We start from the raw sequence: 25,256 nt of genomic DNA, 5'->3' as shown, positions 1-25,256 counted from the left end.
TTTGAATATACATAATTTTCAAGTTTAATGCAAGTATTTACAAATGATGTTGACGCCTTGAATAGCAATAACTCCCATCTATAAGTTATTTTTGATTTCAATGAATCATATGTCTGTATCTGAGGTTACAAACATTTGTGGATTGAACCTGCAGCTCATTTATGTGTGCAGGAAGAGACAGAACAAAATAAATGTCTTCAATGCTTTTAAATGTACAAAGATGCCTGTAGGTGATACATTAAAAAATTAGTCTCATAATAGAAGTTATGTGGTACATCATCTTGCTGAAAAATAAACTGTCTGTTCATATCTTCTTAGATTTTAGAATTAAATATTATTTGCATATGTCCACTTAAGTCAACTATTTCATATTGGTGCAACACATCAGTATTAGTGCAAGAAAATAATTAATAATGGTTGATCTTTGAACATAAGTCGAAGTGTTGAAAATTGAGCATAGAATCCACTCTGAACAGTGTTATTTGACTGCTATTCATGAAACTAAAAACACTAAACAAGCTGTATACCTGTATACATTTCTAGGATGACTCCAAGGTAATTTTAAACTTTCACATACCATTCAGAGTGCAGAGTGAATAAACAGTTTAGAGTTGTCTGAAACTTATAAATTTACTCTTATTACAAAAATCAGTAAGTTTTTACTTTTTTATAATCAAACATGACTTTTTTTATAATTTACAAATGTCCTTTAAACAGGAAGCTTAAAAGTATTTTGTCAATGGTTCTTAAGAATAATATTATAGAAAATATTCTACAAAAATAAAAATATTCATCCAACAATGGCACCTGTATAATCTAAATGAATCATATTTTCATACATACTTGAGTATTGCAAATCTTAAGTTCTATTAAAAAAGGACTAGAGTAAAAAAAACAACCTCGTTTAAGTGCATGCCCCCTTTATCATGGTTGTAGAACTATAACCATCTAAGAACTTGTTTATTTATTAAAAAAGTACAACATAATATATTATTAAAATATATTAACTGCAATCAATTTTAAACATACACGATGCTTAAAAATAAACATTACATGAGAAATTACAACTATTACAAGAATATAACTTAAATGTCAGAACTTATTTTACAATTCTTAATTGGTTTTTCTAATAATTTTGATTTACAGTAGTTCTCATGAATCTTTTTTACTAACTAAATTTTATTTGTGCTTACACATATGAACCATTTTTATAAGAATAAAAAAGGTTTATGTCAAATATGGGGTAATAGAAATTATTACCACGCGGTAATAATTTCAGCCTGAAATGATGTCTCACTCATTCTGAAAAAGGTGATGGCCATTATAATCAACAGTAAGCAAAAGGGACTTCCTCACTCATTATTCCACCGCAATACTGAAATCTTGGCTTTCAGAAAATATTTAGAAACAGGAAAAATTCTGAAATTTATATACCAATATAAATTTTTCTCTTGCTAGTATTATTATCTATAAATGCTATACCAAATCACTTTTTTTTTTGTAACAAAATTATCTGCAAATATAAGGAAACCTTTACTAGTGTTTTATACCCCGAATATTTAAATTAATATAAAAATGCTTCATTTTATTAGCAGTTTTATGCAAGTGAGAGCCTATAGTACGAGGCTCGGCTGATAAATTTTGGACATATATGCATAGCATGGGAATGAAAAGAGATATTGGAATGAAATAAAAAATGAATAAAAGTACAATACTTTAGCTACAAAATGCAGTATTTATTTTTCAATATGATCCCTGTTTACACTGATTCCCAATTGTGACAAGTATTTGCATTCTGTCACTGAAAAATTCTGGTGGCCTTTCTCAGATCCAAGTGGCCACAGTTTCCTTCACCTCATCATTGGTGGTGTAATGATTACCTTTCAGATCGCTCTTGAGATGAGGTACAAAGTGGAAGTCGCATGGAGCCAAATCCGGCAAGTATGGCGGATGTGGAATAGGCTCAAACTTCAGCTTGCAGAGAGCCATCAGAGAGTTTGCACAGTACCAATCATGCACAGATTTTTTGGTAACCCAATTGCTTGATAATATGGCCTAGTTGTTCTTTAGATATGCCTAACTGAGTAACAATGCATTGCTGGGTGATTCGTCTGTCACTTTGAAGCTAACTGTCCACTTCCTTTTGATGTTTCTTGTCAGTTACAGAAACTGGTCATCTGCTGCGAGGTGCGTCCTCAATTGTCACTTTAACAGCTTCACACTCATGAAATTTCAACACCCACCTATATACAATACTAGTAGCAGTTTACAGTTTCACTACTGTAAACTGCTTTTAAATGATGAAAAATATTCATAGGATTCATATTTTCTGCTGTTAAAAATTTGATCTCTGCACGCTGTTTTAACTGTGTTGACATATTGGCCGTACTCGGCTTCATTTTAACTGCTACTAAGAACAAACCAGTAAACAGATTTCAACACATTATTGCAGGTTTGTAGAGGGGGATTTTAGCTATCATGTGCTGCCACGCCCAATTCGATACTACCTTTTGTCTCCATGTAGCATGCTAGTGTGCAAAATTTATTAGCCAAGCCTCGTATAACTAATACTACATGTTAAAGAGTCATAATTTTCTAATATGTTTAGTGTAAGAAATAACAATATACATAAATAAAAACATCTAAACTGAAAATTAAGGGAATGAAGCATATAATATGTCTAAAATCAATTCATAAAAAACAGTAACTTTACTTTGTAAAATACTTTTTCTTCCATGTAGCACATATGCATATATTCACTCTAATTATTCATATTATTATAAATATTTACCTTACATTAGTCATTATATATTCATCAACTGATATGATAAAAAGTAAAATGATTTCACTGTATCAAGACTTTCTGCTGTTTAATTTTTTTTAACATACCCATTTTTTTTTTATAAATAGATCTGGAATATTTGTACCTCATACATATTACTTCTTATTTAGTTCATTTTCACTTTTATAAGTGATAGTTACATGCTATCTGTGATATGAGAAATGAAACATTTGTATACCACATAAAGTAGCTGAGACTAATGCAGGCAGCTTAGACCATCCATCCCCCCTCCCCACCAACAAATACAAGAAATAATAAATACTTTTGATGACAAAAACCATCAATTCTAAACTTCCAAGATATGGTGCAAGATTTAGTTAATAGAAATAGGTTATGTGTCAACTATTGGAAAACTGACAGTGTATATGTAGTTTATACATCCTAGGCTAAGGTGTGATAATAAAGTTCTGTGACAAATGTTCCCAGGAGACAAATCTATGAAACCAATGTTGTCAAAAATTAACTGATATGAAAAGACCTACATCTATTAACTTTTATATGGAAAGTTTAACTTTTGTAACTCCTGATATTATTTTTATAACATACTTTATATATGATATAAAGATCAAATACACAGATAACAGTAATTTTCCTTTCAGGATTCTTTAAATCCACATTTACTGCTATACTTATTATATATTTATACGCAATAATTTTTCTTCACAGCAACTTAAACCTTAAAAGTCACAGTCAATCTATAAAGATTGCAAATCTCCATTCGACCAAATACTGAGAAATCATGAAAAAGAACAAATTTCTACCATTGTACACAGAAGAAGATATTAAATTATGCATTTAGTCTAAGGTAATTTCAATTAATAACCTCAACTAGCTACAAAGAAAAATAATTCAACATCATAATAATCAGCATATGTAATTTTTTTTCTTACTACTCATTTGATCATTTAGTTTCTACTGATTTGAATGAATGTTTATAAGCATAACGTTGTACAGTTAAATGTAAACATAAAAGTTTTGTCTAGATCTCTATTAATGAGTTTCAGAATCGATTAATATTCTAACACATAGAAGAAATTTTTTGAAACAAATAAGCAAGGAAACTGAAAAATGATATTAAAAACTATATGGGCAACCAAAAATTTATTACATTATCTGGATTTCTCATAGTCATTAAATCTACATTATCTTGTCAGAGTTAAGATCTCAAGAGATCTGAGTTTTTAGGGTTGATTTTTTTGTAGTAGTTAAGTACGAGGATATCACTCAGAACAAAGTTGATTTTGGTCATCTGAAAGGATGCAATGGGGTGCTCTTGTAATACACACTAAAATTTTTTTTCATCAAAGGTATGTGTACTTTAGTTAAGATAGTTACTACTATTGTCTTTTGTAATTTAGTTTCTTTTTCAGTTTTCTATAAAGCCTGAATACTTTAACTGTAATTTATCAGTATTATTCTCACAATCATCAGAGTACTAAACACTGCAAGGGTCCAGGGGAAGAGCCCTCTGGTTAAACAGGAATGGCGACTGAACCATCTAGTAAATAAATTAAAAAATTACAATCAGTGTTATAGTCTAAGGTGACAAAGGGGTCAATGATATAAATAATAATATAACACCTTGAATGTTTGTTGTGTTTTATTTTACATATTTATATGAATACAAATGAACAGCAGAAATAACAAAAATAAACATATTGATTTTTTAAACACTACAAGAAAATACACAAAATTATTTTTCATATACAATATATAATTTTAAGAACACATATCTTTTAAATTGGAACATAAAAATGCAAAAATACATAAATATAGTTAAAATAATAATTAAAGTCTGGTTAAAGAGAATAACTAGTTATAGCAACAGTTGAAATATTTATAAGTTAAAATATAACATAAATTTTAATTGAATCTAACATATATTTAAAAAAAAAAGTTCAAGTAGTCTATATAAGCACAAAATTTACAGCTGATATTTCACTTCATCATTTTACAAATCCTAAAATGGTTTTCTAGCAAAAATATGTACCAGGAAATCCAACAGAACCAGGGACAAATCAATCCCATAATTAAATCAATTCCATAATTGGAAAAAGAATGAGATTTTTAGCATTTATCAAAACATTGTATAGAAAATGGAAATATCAGATTACAACTTATTTTTAGTTACATTTACTGAAGTAGTATCTTACATCAACTGAGAACAACAGAATACAAGGCCTGGCTTTTATAATAATTGTGTTGTTTTATTTCTAGACCCCTACTATTGTTGATCTGTTATGATATCAGTATGAGGTATTAATTCTGCACAACTTCACTCAATTAATATACATAGTTTTTGGCTAGAATATATTGTCTTGTTTATTGTTTATGTTTGTAGTTTTATTATCAAACACTACCATTATATTTATTAGTTATTTTAATAATCTATTTAATTATCTTTTGATCGACTGCACAAATTAGAGCAATTTAGACATTGTGATTTGTTGTAAAGTTTAATTTTCATTTACTGTCTGTTCCAATTAGAAAAAAGTAACCATCCTAAGTATTTATTCAATGCTTTTTCTTAAATATTTTTAGATTACATATTTCAGATTTTCTTAAGTGTATTTTAATAACTGATTATTTATTGCATTTAAAAATGAATAACAGTATGACAGCATTGTGGACAAACACAAAAAGAAATACATTTATATTATTAATGCATCATTTCTTTCCTAAGGATCTTAGTAGTAAGCAGTGGAAAATCAACTATGAAAGGAAGGACATTAACAAAACAAAAATGCCAAATCTATAGTACTCATATAACAAAGAAAAATATCATTAAAATAATATAAAAAACAGATTGTTAGGTATTCAGAAAACATTATTTTGAAGAAAATGATGTATTGATATTTAATTACAAACACTCTGTTCCCTTATATATTGTCGAAATAATATCCTAGTTATTAGCAGATATAAAAACTTTAAATGATGCATGCATTTTATGATATACGTCTTTACATTTAGACATCTCATCTACTGAAGATTGCTTTTAGAAGATAAGTTTACAAAACTAAAATGACAAGTAATGAAAGTTGTGATACACAATTTACTAGTGATGGAAAACAAACATGCTCCAATTTCAAAAAGAAGTTAATATTTTACAAAAAATTTAATAGTCCTTACAACAGTTACAAAGATTATTCACAAAGCAGAAGCAATTTGGATTAATGTAATAATGACCTGTTGCTTGACACAAGATATATATACAGTTTATTGAAATTTTGGGTCTTGGACAATTTGCATATATGCTCTTCACTTGCATTATTACCTCTTTTGCTTCACTCTGTAAAAACATACCTTCAAAAATCCTCTACTGCTGTCTACACCATAATAATAACCAGAATAATCCTTCACTTCATTACTCATCCTTTGTATTTCGGCAAAAACTTTTCAACAGGCAATATTACTTACGGAAAAATTAACATCAATATTTGAATTCTTTATGTTTTAAACAATTAGTATTTATATTAATTGCATTGAAAAATTAATGTATTTTCGAATAATTAACAGGTTTACATAGTAAACCCGTTATTAGAATATAACAGCTTATACTGTACAGTATAATTGAAATGAAAAATAATATATGCATAATTCATGCTAAAAAAACTTTAAAACTATTGTTTTTTAATGTTACTAAAAGATGATTTTAATTTTTTTTGGAAATTATTTCTAAAGGGTTAAACTATCATATCCAATAAAAAAAATCAGGGGTCTTATGCCAGTTGAATTAAAAAGTGGTTCAAGCCCACTGTGATGTCATACAAATGTTTAAATAAGCCGTGAAAGAAACAAAAAGAAATAATTAAACTGAGTTCCACATAATGGATGGAACTCATTTTTATTTAATACTCTGATTAAATAAAAATGTATAATGGTTTATTTGAGAAATACTAAAACTTCCTTGACATACGTCCTTGATGTGAAGAAGCAATAAAGCTATAATCCCAATTGAGAGAATTTGTGTGTTACAGAGATTTAAATAAGAATTACGGTTTATATAAGCAAAAGCCAGCAGTAAATAGATTAAATTTCAAAATACTATTTATCCGTTGATACTCATAATTTTTTACGTAATTTTGGTCACTTTGAAATGCTATTGGAAAACAGTTTACTTTATAAGTATTGTACTTCATCTAAGTATTATTCTAACCACTACTAAGGATGGCTTGTCCGATTGTGGAATGTATTCCAAATTTCTCAGAAGTAAGAAGTTAAGATAATGTGTTATTGATTGATCAAGCAACACGTAAAAACTACTTGAACTGATTCCTATACAAGGTAATAACTCGGTGAATTTGCACAGTGTGTCAACTATACAAGTTTTATGCTTAACAAACATCCAACAGCCCCTTCAAAGGTTACCAAATCAAAGTTTCAACTTGGAACATGGATTATCCATTCACTAAAGGAAAGAGGAAACCAATGCTTATTAGCTCATGAATTAGCAAAAGCAAATAAATATCTGTTATCTGCTGGAGACAAGAATTTCTGGAAAGAATGAAACAAAAATAAGCGATTTTGTACAACTGAGATGAATTCAGGAACAGCTAAAGGTCAGTGAGGTGTGGCATGTCTTATTAAAAAATAAACGAATAAAAGCATGTCAGAGTGGTATCCCAAAAATGAAAGACTAATGAAAATATTACTGGGTATAAATAAAAAACACTACATCACAATAATCAATTGTTTTATTACCAACAAATTTAAAAGAACATTGTTAAATACAGAAAATATCTGTATGATTTTGCAGGACACCATTAGCAAAGTAGCCAAAAAGGATATACACAGTAGGTTAGAAAAATTCCTGAACTAAATTTCTGTAGTCAATACAAGTAGTGCCATCTCTTGGACAACCAAGGAACTATGTAATACAATGTCTGAGAGTGGTGTACAAAATTTAATAACGTTTTGTCAATCCAGTCTCGAGTTATATTCTGTTGGAAAGGTCTTTGAGGCTCTCCTGGCTAGGAGACTTGGCCTGGAATTGGAGTGGTGTAGTGGACTATCCGAGAGACAACATGGTTTCAGGAAGTAGCGGTCCGTTATGGATGCAATAGGTAGAGTTTTGGAGATTGCTAAGGTGACTACATCGGAAACTACACACACTCAGGCGATACCAGTGTTGATTGTGGTATATGTTGAAAATGCTTTCAATATTATTGGTTAGAATGCTATTTTGGACTCACTACTGTACAGGAAGGTTTCTCCCTAACTGATCAGAATGATTCAAGAGTACTTTACAGGTAGGGAGATGCTGATAACCTCTGAAGAGGGTGAGGAGGTCATCATGACCATGGAGAAAGGGGTATTCAAGGAGTCAATTCTGGGCCCCCTATTATGGAATGAGGTATATGACAGCCTCCTGGGTGATGAGGTCCTGACATGGATGAAGTTACTTGCCTATGTGGATGACCTTGCCAATACAGTGAATGCTAGTGAGGTTAAGATCCGGGCCAACCGTGCCCTGGTGGTGGTAGTGGACTGGCTAAAGGGTAGAGGGCTCAAGGTTGCACCTCATAAGACTAAAATGATCCAGATGATGAGAAGAAGGAGGATCCCTAGGATCTCCATTGAATTGGAAGGAATAGAAGTGACCTCCTCGGAGAGAGCAAGTATCTTGGTGTCTGGATGCATTGTATGAGGGGGTTCAAGGCGCGTATTGATGAGATGTGCAAGAAAGCAGAGGTGTCATCGGCAGTCTCTAGGTTGATGAGGAATGTCGTGGCCCCAGCGCTTCCAGGATAAGACTGATAGCGTTCACAGTGGTCTCGTTCATCTTATACACAACTCCGGTATGGTTTCAAGATCTGAAGGTTAAGCGTAATTGTACTAAGATACACAGCACTTATACAAGACTTGTGCTGTGTGTGGCGGTGGTATATCAATCGGTGTCGCTTAAGGCTGTCCTTGTGATATCTGGTATGGTTCCGATTGATATGCTGGCAGAGGACCGAGCAGACAGATACCAGGGTATGGAGGTCTCGGTTGCCAGGAGCAGGATGTTTGATCAATGACAGGAGAGGTGGGATGCGGCCACCACTGGCAGATGGACGTATCAGCTAATACTGTTAGCCGATATGTCCAAAAGGATAGTATGAATGAAAAAATTAATTAAATAACATAAGATTATATAAATAAAAGCCTGCAACAGCTTGATAGAAGTGAAGTTTCTTTTCTGTTTTTAAACACGGAAGGTGTATTTTTGGATGACCCAATGGCTCACGGGACATGGGTTGTTAAATGTCTACCTTCGTGCTAGAGGGAGATGGAGACAACAACATATGTGTACTGCCATGAAAGAGATAAACTAAAACTGTAATTAAAAACCTTTTCTGATGAGTTAATTTTTTTTAATAACCAAATACCCCCTTACTTTATGAATATGGCTCGTATTTATCTCCAATCTGTATAACCTATCTTATTTGTTGATATCTTTTTCCTCTTTAACATCAGCCAACATTTCAATCAAAAATTTTCCTTTTTTCAATGCATCACTTTTATTATGATCCTTTATTACGCAAATAGTTCCTTCTCAATACTTACATAATCCATAATGAAACTTGTAAGCCTTTATGAGGTCTAAATTTATTTCTTAAACCTAAACTTTCATTAGTCGACAGGAGAACAGACTCCTAGATGTTATCCCAGTTTTGGAGAATATCATGTTGTATACATCCTTGTTGTAATTTACCAGCAACAGAGTTTTGATACAAAACATATTTATCCATATTCATCAGTAAATTTAGCCTGTGTATTTTCTGCTGTGGGTGAACTCTTTTCAACTTTCTTCCATCTTTTACAAAGGTTCATTCTAGACACCAACAGGTAGAGAACTATAAATAAATCATCTCCCTTATACATTCTAGCATCATCAATTTGTCCTTTTAGATAATTTACAATTATGTAATCAATCACAGACCTAAAACCCTGAGCTGTCCATGTTATATCCTGTTTCCTAAAGAACAAACTGCTAATTTTTAAGTTGTAAAATGGAAAACTCCTCAAAACCTTACCATTATCATTTTTAACTTCCTCTCTAAATCTACCTACCACCTGAAGAATATTGCCAATTCTGGCATTTGTGCTCCCATTATTATTGTTTTACAACTATGATGATCTACAATCATTTATTATCTTCTGTAAATCAACATAATCATCATACTGCATAATTATATTATTTCTGCAAATCCTATTGTTCATGATTACACTTTCTAATTACATAAATGTTCTCACTTGCTCTAATCCCTTTCCTTCTAACCATATTTTGCTATTATACCTTTTTCATTTTCTATTCTCATAACCTTTATTTTGTGTCTATTAAACTAAGTCCAAATTCCCTTCAAATATAGATACATATAGTACTAGAAAATAATGAACATCATTTTCTAGCAGGTGTAATGAAAAGGGAATGCTGCAATGACAAAGTTACACTTTGGGCATGATAGCCCATTGGTTTAAGACTTACACACTAACAATTTATAATTGGCCAAAAGGATAGTATGAATGAAAAAATTAATTAAATAACATAACAATATATAAACAAAAGACTGCAACAGCTTGATAGAAGAGATGTTTTTTCTGTTTTTAAATCTGGAAACTTTTTCTTTTCATTAGTTTAAGTTTTTTAAAAATGAAATCCAATTTTACTACTTAATAAAAAATCAACTTCAATGAAATATTTTCATTTGTAGGTTTATAAAAAGATTTTATGCAAAGGATATCAGCCTCTTTCTAATCTAGTTAATAAACATGCAAATGCTGTGTTTACAAAACAAAGTGATTATTTTTCTTTTAAAGAAGCAGATCATTATTAGATTCAAACCTGGTACCAAAAGCTCTTTGTAATTTCTGTAAATTATGGATCCTGATTATCTAACCAGGTCAGAGATGAACATAACAACTTTAAAAAATAGTACACTGAAACTTTCTCTTTGAAAACATCTTACTGAAACATATATGGTATCTGATATATAAATACAGAGAGTTTTCAAAAAGTGATCTAACCTTATGAAAGAATGTTACCTTCTTTTGTTGCAGGTTTAAGTAAGGAAAATTGAGGAAAAATGGGTTACACAACGCAGCACAGAATATTTATTGTCTCTCAATAGATTAGATGAACCAGTTATGCCCAGACCCAGAATACTTTCACAGAAAAGTATGGAGTAGATACATCAAACAAGTCCATCTATACAACAAGTTTCAAGAGATGGGGAATGTGGCAGATGCAGACAAAAGTGGTAGACTGAAAGTGCTAAACCCAGAAAATTTGCAAGCTGCGTATTCTATTAGTTCCAAGAAGTCTGTGTAATACCTATCTAGCCAGTCTGGTATCTCCACTGGTAGTGCCCACACGGCATTGTACAAGTGTTTAAAGATGTAACCATACAGAATTTGTGTTGTTCACAAGTTGTTACCTGCAGACAATGGAAAACATGTCATTTTCTGTCATGTAGTGGTTCATGTCATCTGTAACGCCAGGTGGGGAAGAACTTGATGATTGGTTTTGGTCTGACAAGGCACGGTTCCACTTTGATGGATCACTAAATGCACGAATTTTGTGAATTCATGCATTTAGGGAAAGTCCATATCAACTGCACGAGTCTCCTCTGCAAGGGAAAAAAGTGGAGATTTGTTGTGCAATGTTGCATAGGCAAATCTTTATGACATTCTCTCACAGCACAGTGAACAGTGATCACTGCATACAGATGGTGCAACAATTTGTAAACATTATACCTGCAGACCGGCTGGAGTACATGTGGTTTCAGCAGGATGGTGCTACAGCTCGTACAGCCAACAACACTATGACTTTCTTTTCATGAACAAGTGACTTTGAAGGGATTATGGCCCCCTCAGTCTCCTAATTTATCCCCTACTGACTTTCTCTTGTGAGGATATCTGAAGGATGCCACTTACAAAACTCATCCTAACACTGTTCCCGAATTACAGAGCAAAATTAAATGATGTGTTGCTGCAATTTCTCAACAAATGTTAACATGTGTTTAAGAGCATGCAATGTTGTATTTGATTATGTGAATCACATAGTGGAGGTCACTTTCAACTTACAACTTGCAACTTACTCATTTTCCCATAAGGTTGCATCACTTTTTTTAACAATATGTATAATTCTCACATGTATAAAAAGACTATAGGAACAAATTCTAATTTGAGTTAAAATTGCAACTTGCTATTCGAGGTTAATAGATTTACAGCTCGTAAGCCATACACTAAAATTAAACAAATTTAAAAAACATTTTATGTGAGGTTTTTTCCTTTACCTAAATGTGAAGGTTCCTGGCTAATATAGCAATAAAGTGATACATTCTCAGTCATCATCATTGAAAATTAGCTAACAAAGTAAATCTTGGAGTCAGCTTCACAGTAAACATGCATCATGAAATTTAATATTTTCCACTGCATATCAAAAGTGAGATTGGGCTTAAAGGTTTCAGGAAATGCTGAAAGGATTAGCTATTTATTTGCATCTTTGTGATACCAGTAAGTTTATAAATATCACTGATAATGTAATTTTCTTTTTTATAGAAATATGTGATGTATTTGTGTATATGTGATTTTAATTACTAATGAGTCGTAATATTTTTGTTCCATAATTTGTTGAAATCTTCACAGACTACTTTTTGTAATATTTATGCCTGTTTATAATATTGTTCTTATAATCTGCTTTACTAGGTGATTATTTTTGTATGGTTGAATGCTGTTTACATTGTTGTTCAATATTACTCATAGTTTTTAATTTCTCCTTTCAACTGTTATATCCTGGTTATTTACTATAATATATAATCCTGTTTCATATGTATTTGAAATATTTAAATAAATGAGATATAATGGAAAAAAATAACTTATCAACAAAGTGATCAAAACATCATTAACAATCAGCATATATGATCCATGTACAACAAACGGTGATTTTTTTGTCTTCAGTCATTTGAATGATTTGATGCAGCTCTCCAAGATTCCCATCTAGAGCAAGTCATTTCATTTCAGTATACCCCTTACATCCTACATCCCTAACAATTTGTTTTACATACTCCAAACATTGCCTGCACAATTTTTCCTTTCTACCTCTCCCTCCAATATTAAAGCAACTACTCCAGGATACCTTAATATGTGGCCTATAAGTCTGTCACTTCTTTCAACTATATTTTTCCAAATGCTTCTTTCATCAATTTTCCGCAACACCTCTTCATTTGTCACTTTATCCATTCATCTGATTTTTAACATTCTCCTATAGCACCACATTTCAAAAGCTTCTAATATTTACTTTCCGGGTACTCCGATCGTCCAAGTTTCACTTCCATATAAAGCTACGCTCCAAACATATACTTTCAAAAATCTTTTCCCGACATTTAAATTAATTTTTGATGTAAACAAATTATATTTCTGCAGCTATTTCCCCTGTGCTATTTGACAAACAGTGATAAAAATAGACAAAGATGGAGAAAAATGTTAATGACTTTGAAGTGAAGCTGCTAAGATTATTTTCAAGTCCCAATTGTGCTTTTAATTGTTATTTTAATAATTCAATTGTCATTTTAATAAATGCTACAAAGCAATAAATATATTTATTTTTTTTATACTATGTTATGTTAATACATAATGAATGATATAATATATGATACATGTATTGAATGACATAATACATGATTAATTGTCATGTTAATACATAATCTGTTTGCTAAAGAACAGATACTGATTCATAACCATTAATTGCTATGAAATATGATATAGAGGAACACAATTGCTGGGAAGTGGAGAAAAATATAGAAAAAAATCGTCTACTAAAAAGTAATAGAAAATCTTCAATGAGTTTCATGAAGTAGGAGAACATACAATATTTTTACAATCCACTTAACAGCAGTGTTAAAGGACTGTCACTTGTTAACAGATTACATTTTAAAATTAGAAGCTCCTCTTTGTCCAATAATCACTCAGCCACTCTTTGAACTTTTGAAAAACTCCCTGGACAGGTAAAGAATACTTGGGCAGTCTGACAGTCAGAGCTGCTAAGATACTGAGCTTTAATAAAAAAGCAAGTAACTGTCTTGACAGGCAAATACAACATAAACAGTTGGAGCCAAGGTAGCAACTGACTCAATTTCAATAGTAATTATTAAAGAAGGGAAGAGGAGTGGCAATTAACTGCTTTCAATAATCTAGTGGCAATTAATTGTTTTCAATAATCTATTTTAATAATTTGAAAGACTGTTTGGAATACTTTACAATGTTTTTTAAGGCCTACACTTCAGCAAACAATAGCTAGTGAAAAATAATCTGCAGAGTCACTAGCAATTGCAGAATTGTTTTGAATTTTCGAAAATTACTGGGAGATGAAGGATCTAATACACGACATATTCATTTTAAGATGACTGCACTCATTATGAGGAATTAAATGTATTTCTTTATGAAAGTGAAAGTAATAAAAATATTGATTTTGGAGTTCTTATGAATTTTATTTAAGAATCAAGGCTCTTTTCTCAAAGAAAAGTGCAAATACAGAAAAGTGTTTTCATTGTTTATTTTCTTTGGTGTTCGGCATCTGTGTTTTTGCTTTTATACAACTGGATATGGCTTCTACACAATATTCAGTAGTGTTTCAAAAATTAAAAAAAAATTTCACATACAAGAAAATTTATAAAATGAAATAAAATAACGGACAGCAGATGTCATTACCTCCAATCTGAAAAGAAATAAACTGAAACTCATCAAAAGGGATACTGAAAAAAGTATCTAAAAATCAAATTTTAAGAATATAAATAACATAAGGTTATGTATAGTAGTAAAATAATAATGTTTTTTCTTTCTGTAATCTGACAGAAAATAAATGAAAAATATTTCATGAAGAAAATTAAAACATGATAGACTTAAGAATTCAAAAAAGTTATAATGAAATTTGTTAATGCTTTAATTAATAACACATTAAAAAACAGATTACTGTACATAAAAATACACTATGAATATTCTAATATGAACTTAAGATGATTGCTTACAAGAAATTTATTGATTAATTAATATTAGTATTTACAGTAGAAATTCCCTGGTTTACTCCTATCGTTTTCAGCTAAATTAAGATTCCAGCTGTACAAGCTAAAGTATATTATTGAAGATAATATTTTTCATCTTCTAGGATTTTGAATCTTCAAGTGACAGATGAATAAACCTGATTGAGTGCTGATTCATTTTTCTCTTATTTATAGGAGCTAGTGGAAAATATTCCTTATCCCTTAAAGATCTCTCTACACGTAAACAATAGTCATATGGCATGGTAGATATTACTAACAGAAAAAAGTCTACAGTAATAAACTGCAAACTTGTTTCATCTGTTTAGAAACAAAATCTATTTTTATAGTTTATTTATTCTTAGTTTTAATGAAACATCTACTACCATGCATTTTTACTGAGAAACAACATTATATACATATTCAGCTGGCTCTAAAATTTACTGAATAGTAGACTAAATTACTATAAAACAATAGTAGTAGTTTATAAAACTATGAATAATGAAAAAATTACAGTAAGTTAATCTCATAACTGACATATTAATAATAATATTATTATTAAAATGGTAATTCTTATATACATAAGCAAAACTTACGTGATATGTTGTACAAAAAATGCAGTAACATAAAGTGATTTTTTATTAATATTAATATAATATTCTTAAACGAATTACTATAGCTTTTTAGCACCTAATTTCATTGGACCAGATGATAATCGTTGTGCTCTTCTAGCTTCCAGTTCTTTTTGCCTTTGCAACCTTTTTTCTTCCCTAGTTAATTTACTTCTATCTTCTTCTGGAATGATATCTGTTTCTCCACTTATCTAAGTAAAATAAAACAAGTTTTTTTCCAATTTAATTATGAATAAAAGTAAAATAGTATTAATATGTTACATTTGTGATTAACTATTTGTTAAAGTGTAAATTTAACTATCAGAAACTATGAGATTCAACAAACAACATCTGTATCAAACAGTTAGATAGTTTTTAAATATTAGTGAACGAGTCCAAATGGTAGTGTCAGATTATATCAGGAATATCCAATTGAAAAAAGCAAGACTTATTATAACAAGAATTAAGGAAAAAAGAATGATAAAACAAGTTATGAAAAAGCTTTCCCAAAATCTATATGAAAAGGAAGACAGAAGTAGATAGAAGAATGAAATGACAGGAAAGCAGCAAACATGAATCACAGAGAAGGAATAGGCTGAGAAACCTTAAGATAAGCAGAGAGACTAGTGAAAACAGCAAAGAGAACATATTGATAGTCTAAATGATAAAGATCACATAAATTTTTGTTTTACAAAATTATAAATTGAATATCATTAACTAAGTTTTGGTGCACTAATAATAATAGAAAAAATAAAAATGTACAAGAAGTGAATAAAAACTAAAGGAACTGATGAAAAAACAATTAAAATTCAGTTTACAATAATGGCTAAGTTCTAACGACCATTATGTTCCACTTTCCCTGAATGGAGATGGTACGTTGTTAATACCACAACCATTAAGTCTGCATAATAAATTTTTAATTCTGTTCAAGGAGAATTTTAAATGTAAGGTAGTGGAAAAAGAGTGGATTTTAAAGGAGGACTACCTACCCATGGAAGAATATAATGGAAGTCAATTTCCATCTGGAGGACAGCATCAAGGCTCCTCCAGGCAGAGCACCCTGGTGATCACAAAACGTTAGGAGTATTTTTACTCTGCAAGAGCAAACATAACTGATAAAATATTTGCATTAACCAGTTTAGCTATATGCTATAACAAAGTTACTTTTCTTCTTAAATAATCAATTAAGTTAAAAACATGATTTAATTGATAAAGTATCTTGAAAAGTATACTTATAAGATTATATGTAACATCTACAAATATATTATTAGATTATGAGAAGCACCTAATTCCAAGACTAAAATTTACTACTCAAAGATAGAGTAATAAAGAACTGTTCTGGTAAATGCCTTTTCCAGTTACATTAAGGAACTAGTCTACTGTTTATCACTGTCAAGGAAAACCACATCTTTTTACATTCAGTGTTTCTAAAAATTTAAGATTAAGATTTTCCATGATTGCTGATATGACTAATTTGATGGAGCAAAGTTATTGGTATGAAATCTCTCTCAAACTTAGGAATAATGTAATGGAAACAGACTAAATGCTGAAACAAGCTCTTGATGATGATTGTGTGACTAACCAAACTATAAGAGATTTAGCATTTCTAAAATGGTATAACATCCTTCAAAATGACTAATGTTATGATTAGCCTTCAAATCTTTTTGTATCGGTGAATGGCGCAAATATTAAAAAAGAATATGAAAAAAAGTATGAAAATTGTTGGGAAAGAATTCATGATGTTTGTGAAGCTTAAGCTTTTTATGCAGGAATTCTGCATGAATTTTGTGAGAACTTCAGATGCTACATGCTGTGGCAAAATCTACTAATAATCGAGGAAGAAAAACTATATAACATACATATAGGGAACTTTAACAATCTTAATCAAGTCAGGAAAGTCAGTCCACAAGAAAACCTTCCCACAAGATAACAAAAGGGATACTCTATATCTAAAGAACTGATAATATAGAAAAAGGAATCAAGAATACTGAAAAGAGGAGATAAGGAGAAATAACAATCTACCCATCAGGACAGATCGGTGGAATAGTTTACCATTTTATCAGGACTCTCCATACCCATTATTCTCCCTGCTGACCTTTTCATTCCCAAGATAAAAAAAATAAAGCTCAAAGGTAGAGTTTTAATGAGATATAGAAACTTCAAGAAATGGTACAGAAGTTGAAGAGATTAACCAGACAATCATTTCCAACAGTATTTACAAACTGCAAAATTTCACTGGGACTGATAATCATCCATCTGCTTGAAGGCCTTTACTTTAAGGAAAATTAGATTAATTATTTTCATACATATGACTTTTTAGTAAATTTTGGGAATTTTTGAAGACCAGCTAGTATGTCCCATACATATACTCATAAGAAACAGATAATTCATATCTTGTTATGCTGTAACATAAATTAATAAACAAGAAAGAAAATTGTTTTAAAATTAAAAATACAATTTATTTTAATACCTGGGGAGTTTTAAAAGATTCATCTCTTGTCTCTACCCAGCTACTTGAGGTAGTGAGTTTTTTAGTTGGTTCAACAGTGGTGAAGTCTCCCGTGTCCCATGAATCATTTCCACACTGAAACAATAAAATACTTAAACTAATTATTCAATACAAATATAACAAAATAAGTTTAAAAGAAACAATATATTCATAAATAAACTATTAATGATCTATAACATCTAATAACTAGAAACCAATATGAATTACAGTTAAACTAATTCAAAAACTAGATTAAACTCTAATAACTCCAATGAAGTTGTTCCTTCCAATGTTATTACTTTCTCATAGGGATTCTATTTAAATAAAATATAAATCTGAAAACAAATTTCACATCTAGCTTTATTAATACAGTAACATAAAAAAGTTAAATGTCTTGTATAAAATTGCAACATCATTGAAACTACTAAAAATTATTTTCAAACATTAGCCTACATAGCTATCCATTATGCACATAATTTATACATATAAACAACAAATACAAACAAGTGACATGTATATGTCACTTGTATATACAAATTAAATAAAAAGCAAATCTACAAAAGTAAAATAAATGCTAAATCATCTAAATCTTATATGTTATTATTTAAGAAATAAGTTATTTGTATGTTATTATTAAAATTATTAACAAGTTGAAAATTACAAACAAAAACAATGGTCCATACTTAGAAAATGGAGTTGAACACAAAAAATTTTTGAAAGATATAAAAAAATAAAAGAAAAAAGAGAACAAAAAAAGAAACGATGAAAATTTACTTTAAATAATCATTCACTAATTTATCTGCTGAACAATGATAATGCTTAAAACTGAAATTTAATGAGCTACATGCATATAAGCTTTATTAAGTATGTTAGAAGATACATAATATTTTTTGAAATGAAGAACTTGTTTGATGAATAGTCTGTGATCTTGACATGAAAGATAAGCTTGCTTTAGGTTGAAACTTCAGGTACATTAAATTTATGTAATGCACTACATCTGGTACATCAAACAGTTATTTAAAACAATAAAATTAATAAATCTCCTCTAATCTGCAACAGTCTTAAAAGAACCTATTTGCCACGTTTTTGTCCATAATTGTGGATAATATTATTTTAAAATTTAAACGTTTTGTAATGAAATCGAATGACTTTTCAGTCATTTTTGCAATGATCCACAGTGACTCATGCTACTGTCTTTACACAATGAATTGTTTTGAACATTATAACAAAATAAACATAAAAAACACACAATAAACATACAGTATAGTAAATGAATAGACACAACTCAAATTGTACACACTCTTCAATTGCATTCTTAATTTGTCTACCTAATTTAAAAATAACACTAGAAATATCACCTGATACTGGCATTTAAACAGCAGCACCAATTACTGAAAATGGTTGCCAAGATATTTGAAAACAATTTAAAAATAAGTTTTTAAAACCAGTTATTAAACAATTTTATTCAGTGTGTCATTTCATGAAGTTATATTTCAAATTACAAACACATTTCTTAATATTCTAATTAGAAAACCTAATGAACATGTTTTGTTCAATCTATTATATTATTATAAACAATGAAGGAATTTTTATTTCTTCCAAGCTGGAAAACATGTAGCATTCATAGCTACAAGGGTGAATCAAATATAAACTGGAATTTTTGTTTTATAATTTATTGAAAGATTACAATATTATTTTTCTATATAATTTTCTCTTTTTGGAAACATATTTTCCCCAGCGGATAGGGATTTTTTTGATCCCACTATCGTAAAATGAAGGTTAACCAATTACACACAAACGCTTCAACAGCAGCATCGTCTTCAAATTTCTGTCCTCCAAGTGCTTCTTTTAGTGGCCCAAACAAATGATAACACTGATAAACATAATTTTTATTTCCTAACATGCGATACAAGATTTTAATCTGTTTTTTGATGGTGAAAACGAATATGAACTAAAAATCTTTCTATACCCATCATTTTTGAAAAAAATTTTAATTTTAGAGGAGAAGAGTGAGCCTTCATGGACAAGATTAATCATGTATGTGCAGGTCAAAACATGTAGCTGAAAACACAGCTGTGTTATTTGTATTAAGCATTGGATTTAGGAATGAATTAATTTTGTTCAGTCTTATTAATACCTTAAGTTTGTTAACAGTGCAGTGTCATAATGCCTCGAAATTGTGTAAATGATGTGAATGCCTTTTGTTATATATGTGGTGATTTTACCATAAAATCAAATAGAAAAAACCATTACAATTTTAATTAGAAAAGTATATCATTTGTACTTTTAATGTAAAATTGGTGATCAGGATAAGACGTGGGATATAGTATGCATTAATTGTTCTGTATATTTAAGAGGATGTCTGAAAGGTATAAAGAAGGCTTTGCCATTTGGTGTACTTATGGTTTGGCGTGAACCAAAGAATCATGTAACCGATTGCTACTTTTGTTTAGCAAGTCTGTCTGGAATTTCTAAAAAATCGAAACATACTGTAAAATATCCTTCATTGCAATCTGCAATCAGGCCTGTACCTCACAGTGAAATTATTCCAGTTCGTGAGCCATCTGTTAATGTATATTTCGAAAGCAACAACGAAGAATCAGGCAGTACTGAAGAAGACAACAATGATTTTGATTTTACTTATCTTCCAATAAGCCACATCTTATATCACAAGGTGAATTAAATGACTTGGTTAGGGATTTAAATTTATCAAAAAAATCAAACTGAACTGTTAGGATCAAGACTGCAAGGTTGGAATTTACTTCAAAAAAAATACAAAAATTTCGGGCTTTCAAAACCAACAAAAAGAACTTTCAGCACTTTATTGATGAAAATAATTTGATTTATTGCCCAAATATTGATGAGCTTTTGTTGCACTTAGGACACGTTCATAAACCTGAGGATTGGCGCCTTTTCATAGATTCATCCAAGAATAGTCTAAAAGTGGTTCTACTACACAATGGTAACAAATATCCTTCAATACCAATTGTTTATGGCATTAATTTGAAAGACACATACAATGTGATGAAAGACACTCTTGAAAAAATAAATTATAAAAAAAAAGTAGCTGGAACATATGTGGTGATTTCAAAGTTATAGCTATTTTGTTAGGCATGCAATTAGGCTATACTAAGTACATGTGTTTTCTTTGAAAATGGGACAGCGGAGCTAGGGATAAACATTATGTTACCAAAGAATGGAAAAAACAAGAAAACATAGCTCCAAAGGGGAAAAACATTATTCATGGCCCCTTAGTTGAACCCCAAAAAATATTTTTATCCTCTCTACATATCAAACTAGGGCTAATGAAAAATTTTTTAAAAGCAATGAAGAAGTATAATCCTGGATTTTTGTACATCAGGCAGAAATTTCCAAATGTAAGTGAAGGAAAAATTAAAGAAGGAATATTTGTTGGTCTTCAAATAGGAGATTTGTCAAAGATGATTTATTTAATTCAATGTTAAATAATGTAGAAAGTGCAACTTGGGCTTCATTTAAAGATGTCTGCAAAAACTTTATCGGTAAACAAAATTCCAACAATTACCACGATATTGTTAATCAGCTTCTTGCTTCATTCAGAACTATTGGATGTAATATGTCTTTGAAAATACATTTCCTCCACTCACATCTGGATTGTTTCCCGGACACATAAATGACAAACACGGTGAACATTTTCACCAAGACATTTTGATGATGGAAAGCCACAAACATGTTAGTATGGAATACTAACATGGTAGCCAATTACTGTTGGACATTAATTCGGGATATGCCTGAGGCTACTTATAAAAGAAAAGCATCAGCAAAATCATTCTAACACAGGTATGGCGGACATGCAAAATTAAATTTTACAGATTTTAACTATATTTCCTAAAATTTTTTTTGAAGCATAATTTATTTAAAACTACAGGTGATAGAAAAATTTTATTTGCAGATCTGTAATGTAGACAAAAAAACAATTCAAGAAATGGTATCACACTTACAGAAACACTAAAAAGATTTTTTTGTCTATCAGTGTAATCGCAGGGCGATAAGTCCAAACTGTATGGAGGGTGCTCCAGTGTAGTTCAGAATAAGGATGCAACGTTTTCTTGAGTTTCAGTTGTTGCACTATGGGGCTGAGCACTGTTGTGAAGCAGAATGACATCTTGGATTGGAAATTGACATTTTTTTGATAATAAGCGAGTTTTGCTTCACCTAAAAATTGATAGTAGTATGCAGAATTCACTGTATGACAATCATGGAGAAAATCAACATGCATAACTCCTTTGAAATCAAAAAATACTGTGGCCATAACCTTTGCAGCTAACAGTCAAGTTCTTGCTTTAATAGGTGCAGTTTCTTCCTTTTTTGCTACTCCATACTCGACTGTTTCGATTCTGGGGTGTAATGCACCCAAGTTTCATCGCAGGTCATGATTGTATGCAAAAGAAATTCTCCTTCAGCTTGGTAGCAACTCAACAACCACTGGCACAGTTCTAGCAGAAACAGTTTCTGACCTTCGGTGAAAAGACAAGGGACCCATCATGCTGCCACTTTTTTTAATCCAAGATTTCCAGTAATGATTTTCTGAGCACTGCTGTAGCTTTTTCCAATATCAGAAGCAATTTCTGCAATTTTTAATAGACGATTGTCCTCGATAAGGTGACGAACCATGAAAATGTTTTCAGCAGTAGCAATTGTCCTTGGGTGACATTGGTGACCTTCATTTTCAACCAGTTCTTGTCTTTCTGAAAACTGCTTATGTCAATCATACACTTGAGTCTTTTTAAATGTGTTGTCCCTGAACTGTGCCTGAAGTCTTCTCAAAATTTTGAATGGCTTCACACCCTCTGCCATGAGAAATTTAATAATAATACCTCCTGCTTTGACATTGTGATGCTGACTAGAAAAAAGTAGTGAGCAGGTTTTCTAAGCGTAGGTTCCCCTCCACGCATCCCTACATACAACACTGAGAAGCCACATCCCTCTCCATTAACCATGTGACAACAACAAGAAAAATTCCAGTTTATATTTATTCACCCTATTATGAACCCATTCTGATATGATGCTAATATATTAATTTTTTATGTCTCATAAATATCTTTCATGTAAAAATGATAAATGTAATTTATATACTTTTAAATCTAATTTACTGTTATAACAAACTAATTTAAAAAAAAAAATATTCCTGTACAACTCTAATATGAAGTACATTTTTATTTTTCTGTTATCAGTCTATGTTATCTCCAAATAGTACATGCTTTGAATTCTCTGCGCGCAAAGAAACTCATCAGATGTCAATAAAAATAAAATGGAGACCTGAATTAACCTACTTGTAAAGAATGAGGAAAATGTGTTATGAAACCAAATAATTTATGAATTTTCATATAAGCATTAAAAATTTATCAGCTTAAAAAAATTTGTTTGAGTACGTTTGCATCATGACTGTAATATTTTAAATAATACCATTAGAACAAAACTGTGCAATCAACAAATAATAATAAATGATTAAGCTATTTAGCTTAATATTTTTTTCATAATAGTAGTAATAATTAGTTTTGTTTATTAACAATAAATTCAGTAACTGAGTGATTTTAAAATGTCTTTATTTCTAGAAATCTGAATAAAAAAAATCACTATGATTCACATGGAGTCAGGTGCTAATGTTTTATCTTTTATTAAGTTTTCCTCTTACATTAACATTTTCTTATATTTCTACATGAAAAATGATCCATAAATTTGAGTTCAAATGCTGATGATCATTTTGAGTTCTACTGGAAATAAATAGCAATTAGGAAAAATTAAAATATTTATTATTGATTCTGAAATAAGGTAAAAAAAAATGTAATTTGAAAAAAATAATATATCTGAAGTTTTATAAAGATAAAAATAGTTTGTTAAAAGTCAATTAATAATATTATTATAATAACTAACTTTATTCATGGAATAACTGCAACTAAAACATATGTTACCACAAATGAAAATACAAGTTTATTTATATCATAAAAGAAAAACACCCTAACCAAAAGAAAACATAAAAGTTAAAAAAAAAACAATATTATTTAAGGATGAAGATGAACATAAGTCATGAAAATTTCACTTAAATAATCATTGGCTCAGATCAATTTAAAATGGAAGATGGAGAGCTTAATCGATCAAATGCTAATCCTACTGGACCAGAAGATATAGTGGATGTGCCAGCTATTGTTAACAGTCATATATTTTTTAACTGTATAGTTTAATTCAAAGATTTGGTTTACAATATTTACTTGTATACTTTCACAAGGCTATCGTTAAATTAGAGTTTCCATGAGAGAGGGAATTCTTTGTATATTACAAATGCCAAAAAATTATAAATGATCAGGATTAGAAACAAAAACTTTCTGGTTGTAAGCAAAATGCTATAACTAAGCCAAAGAAGTTGGTAAAGAAAAATAACATACACTCCTCTCTATCACTCTTTTCAAATATATTGTAATAGCATGTAAGGTTTGGTTCTTTATTACTTCAGGTAGAGTAAAAAACTGTCCTTTTGCAATGTTTTTCATACCATATTTATGGATAAATTTTTATTAATACTATTAAACCCCTTGCTGTCCTTCATATTTCCTAAGTCTCCTTGTCAGGCCCAATTTTTTATAAAAATAGAATAAATTTAAATTTGGTAATTCAGATTTATTTGATAATTACAAAAAAAATAGTAGTAAATAACTCATAAAACATTTCTAATACACTTTGATACTCTGGAACATTTTCACACAAAGACTAAACTATACAATAATAAATTTTAGTAATATTTCTTTACTAAATGATATTTTAAACATTCACTAAGAATGTCTGGGTTTCAAATGCAAATATTACAATAAGACCATTAAATATTCCACTATCATCACCAGAAAACTCCTTGTTAATAATATCAGAAATTTCTAAATCAATGATATGATTAAAAACCCACCACCACTTCAATCTGTTTATCACTATGAATAGGAAATTCTCATTACACTATAAGTACCCACCCACTCTTTAGTTTTCTTGTCATATTTATGTTGTTTTACAGATAAAAAATTCTGAATTAATATAAGTTATCATATAAGGTTAATAATTAAATAATTAAACCAAGGCACTTAAAAATGTACAATTTGCATGTTCATTGATAATCAGCAGGGGATAATTATCAACTATTTTCCAGGTCAAGTAGATTTCAGCTGCAAACGAATTTTACATACTCAATAAAAGACCATGAAATGTTAGAAAAAAAAAAACATAAAAATAACAGGAAAATTATGTAAACAATAAGAAATATAAGTTTATATTCC

The 25,256-nt window shown here is 30.1% G+C and overlaps 1 protein-coding gene across 2 annotated transcripts in view; it reads right to left on the bottom strand.

Annotated features, from left to right (window-relative positions):
- Positions 1-4,424: 4,424 nt before the first annotated feature.
- yata (N-terminal kinase-like protein yata) overlaps positions 4,425-25,256 on the bottom strand; it is a 74,838-nt gene continuing 54,006 nt past the window's right edge. The window contains exons 14-16 of one of the 2 annotated variants that reach the window (XR_012756521.1): positions 17,944-18,057; positions 15,459-15,685; positions 4,425-14,543 (exon numbers count right to left, since the gene is read on the bottom strand). Coding sequence is in view for 1 of the 2 variants with exons in the window: in XM_075367074.1 (XP_075223189.1) it covers positions 14,533-14,543; positions 15,553-15,685; positions 17,944-18,057 (258 nt within the window). In the remaining variant the exon portion in view is untranslated. The remainder of the gene's footprint in view (positions 14,544-15,458; positions 15,686-17,943; positions 18,058-25,256) is intronic. The other variant, XM_075367074.1, reaches the window with a different exon arrangement.

This window comes from Lycorma delicatula, chromosome 5, assembly GCF_047948215.1.
Source record: "Lycorma delicatula isolate Av1 chromosome 5, ASM4794821v1, whole genome shotgun sequence".
In the NCBI taxonomy this organism is placed as follows: Eukaryota; Metazoa; Arthropoda; class Insecta; order Hemiptera; family Fulgoridae; genus Lycorma; species Lycorma delicatula.
This window is presented reverse-complemented; position numbering and strand designations above follow the sequence as displayed.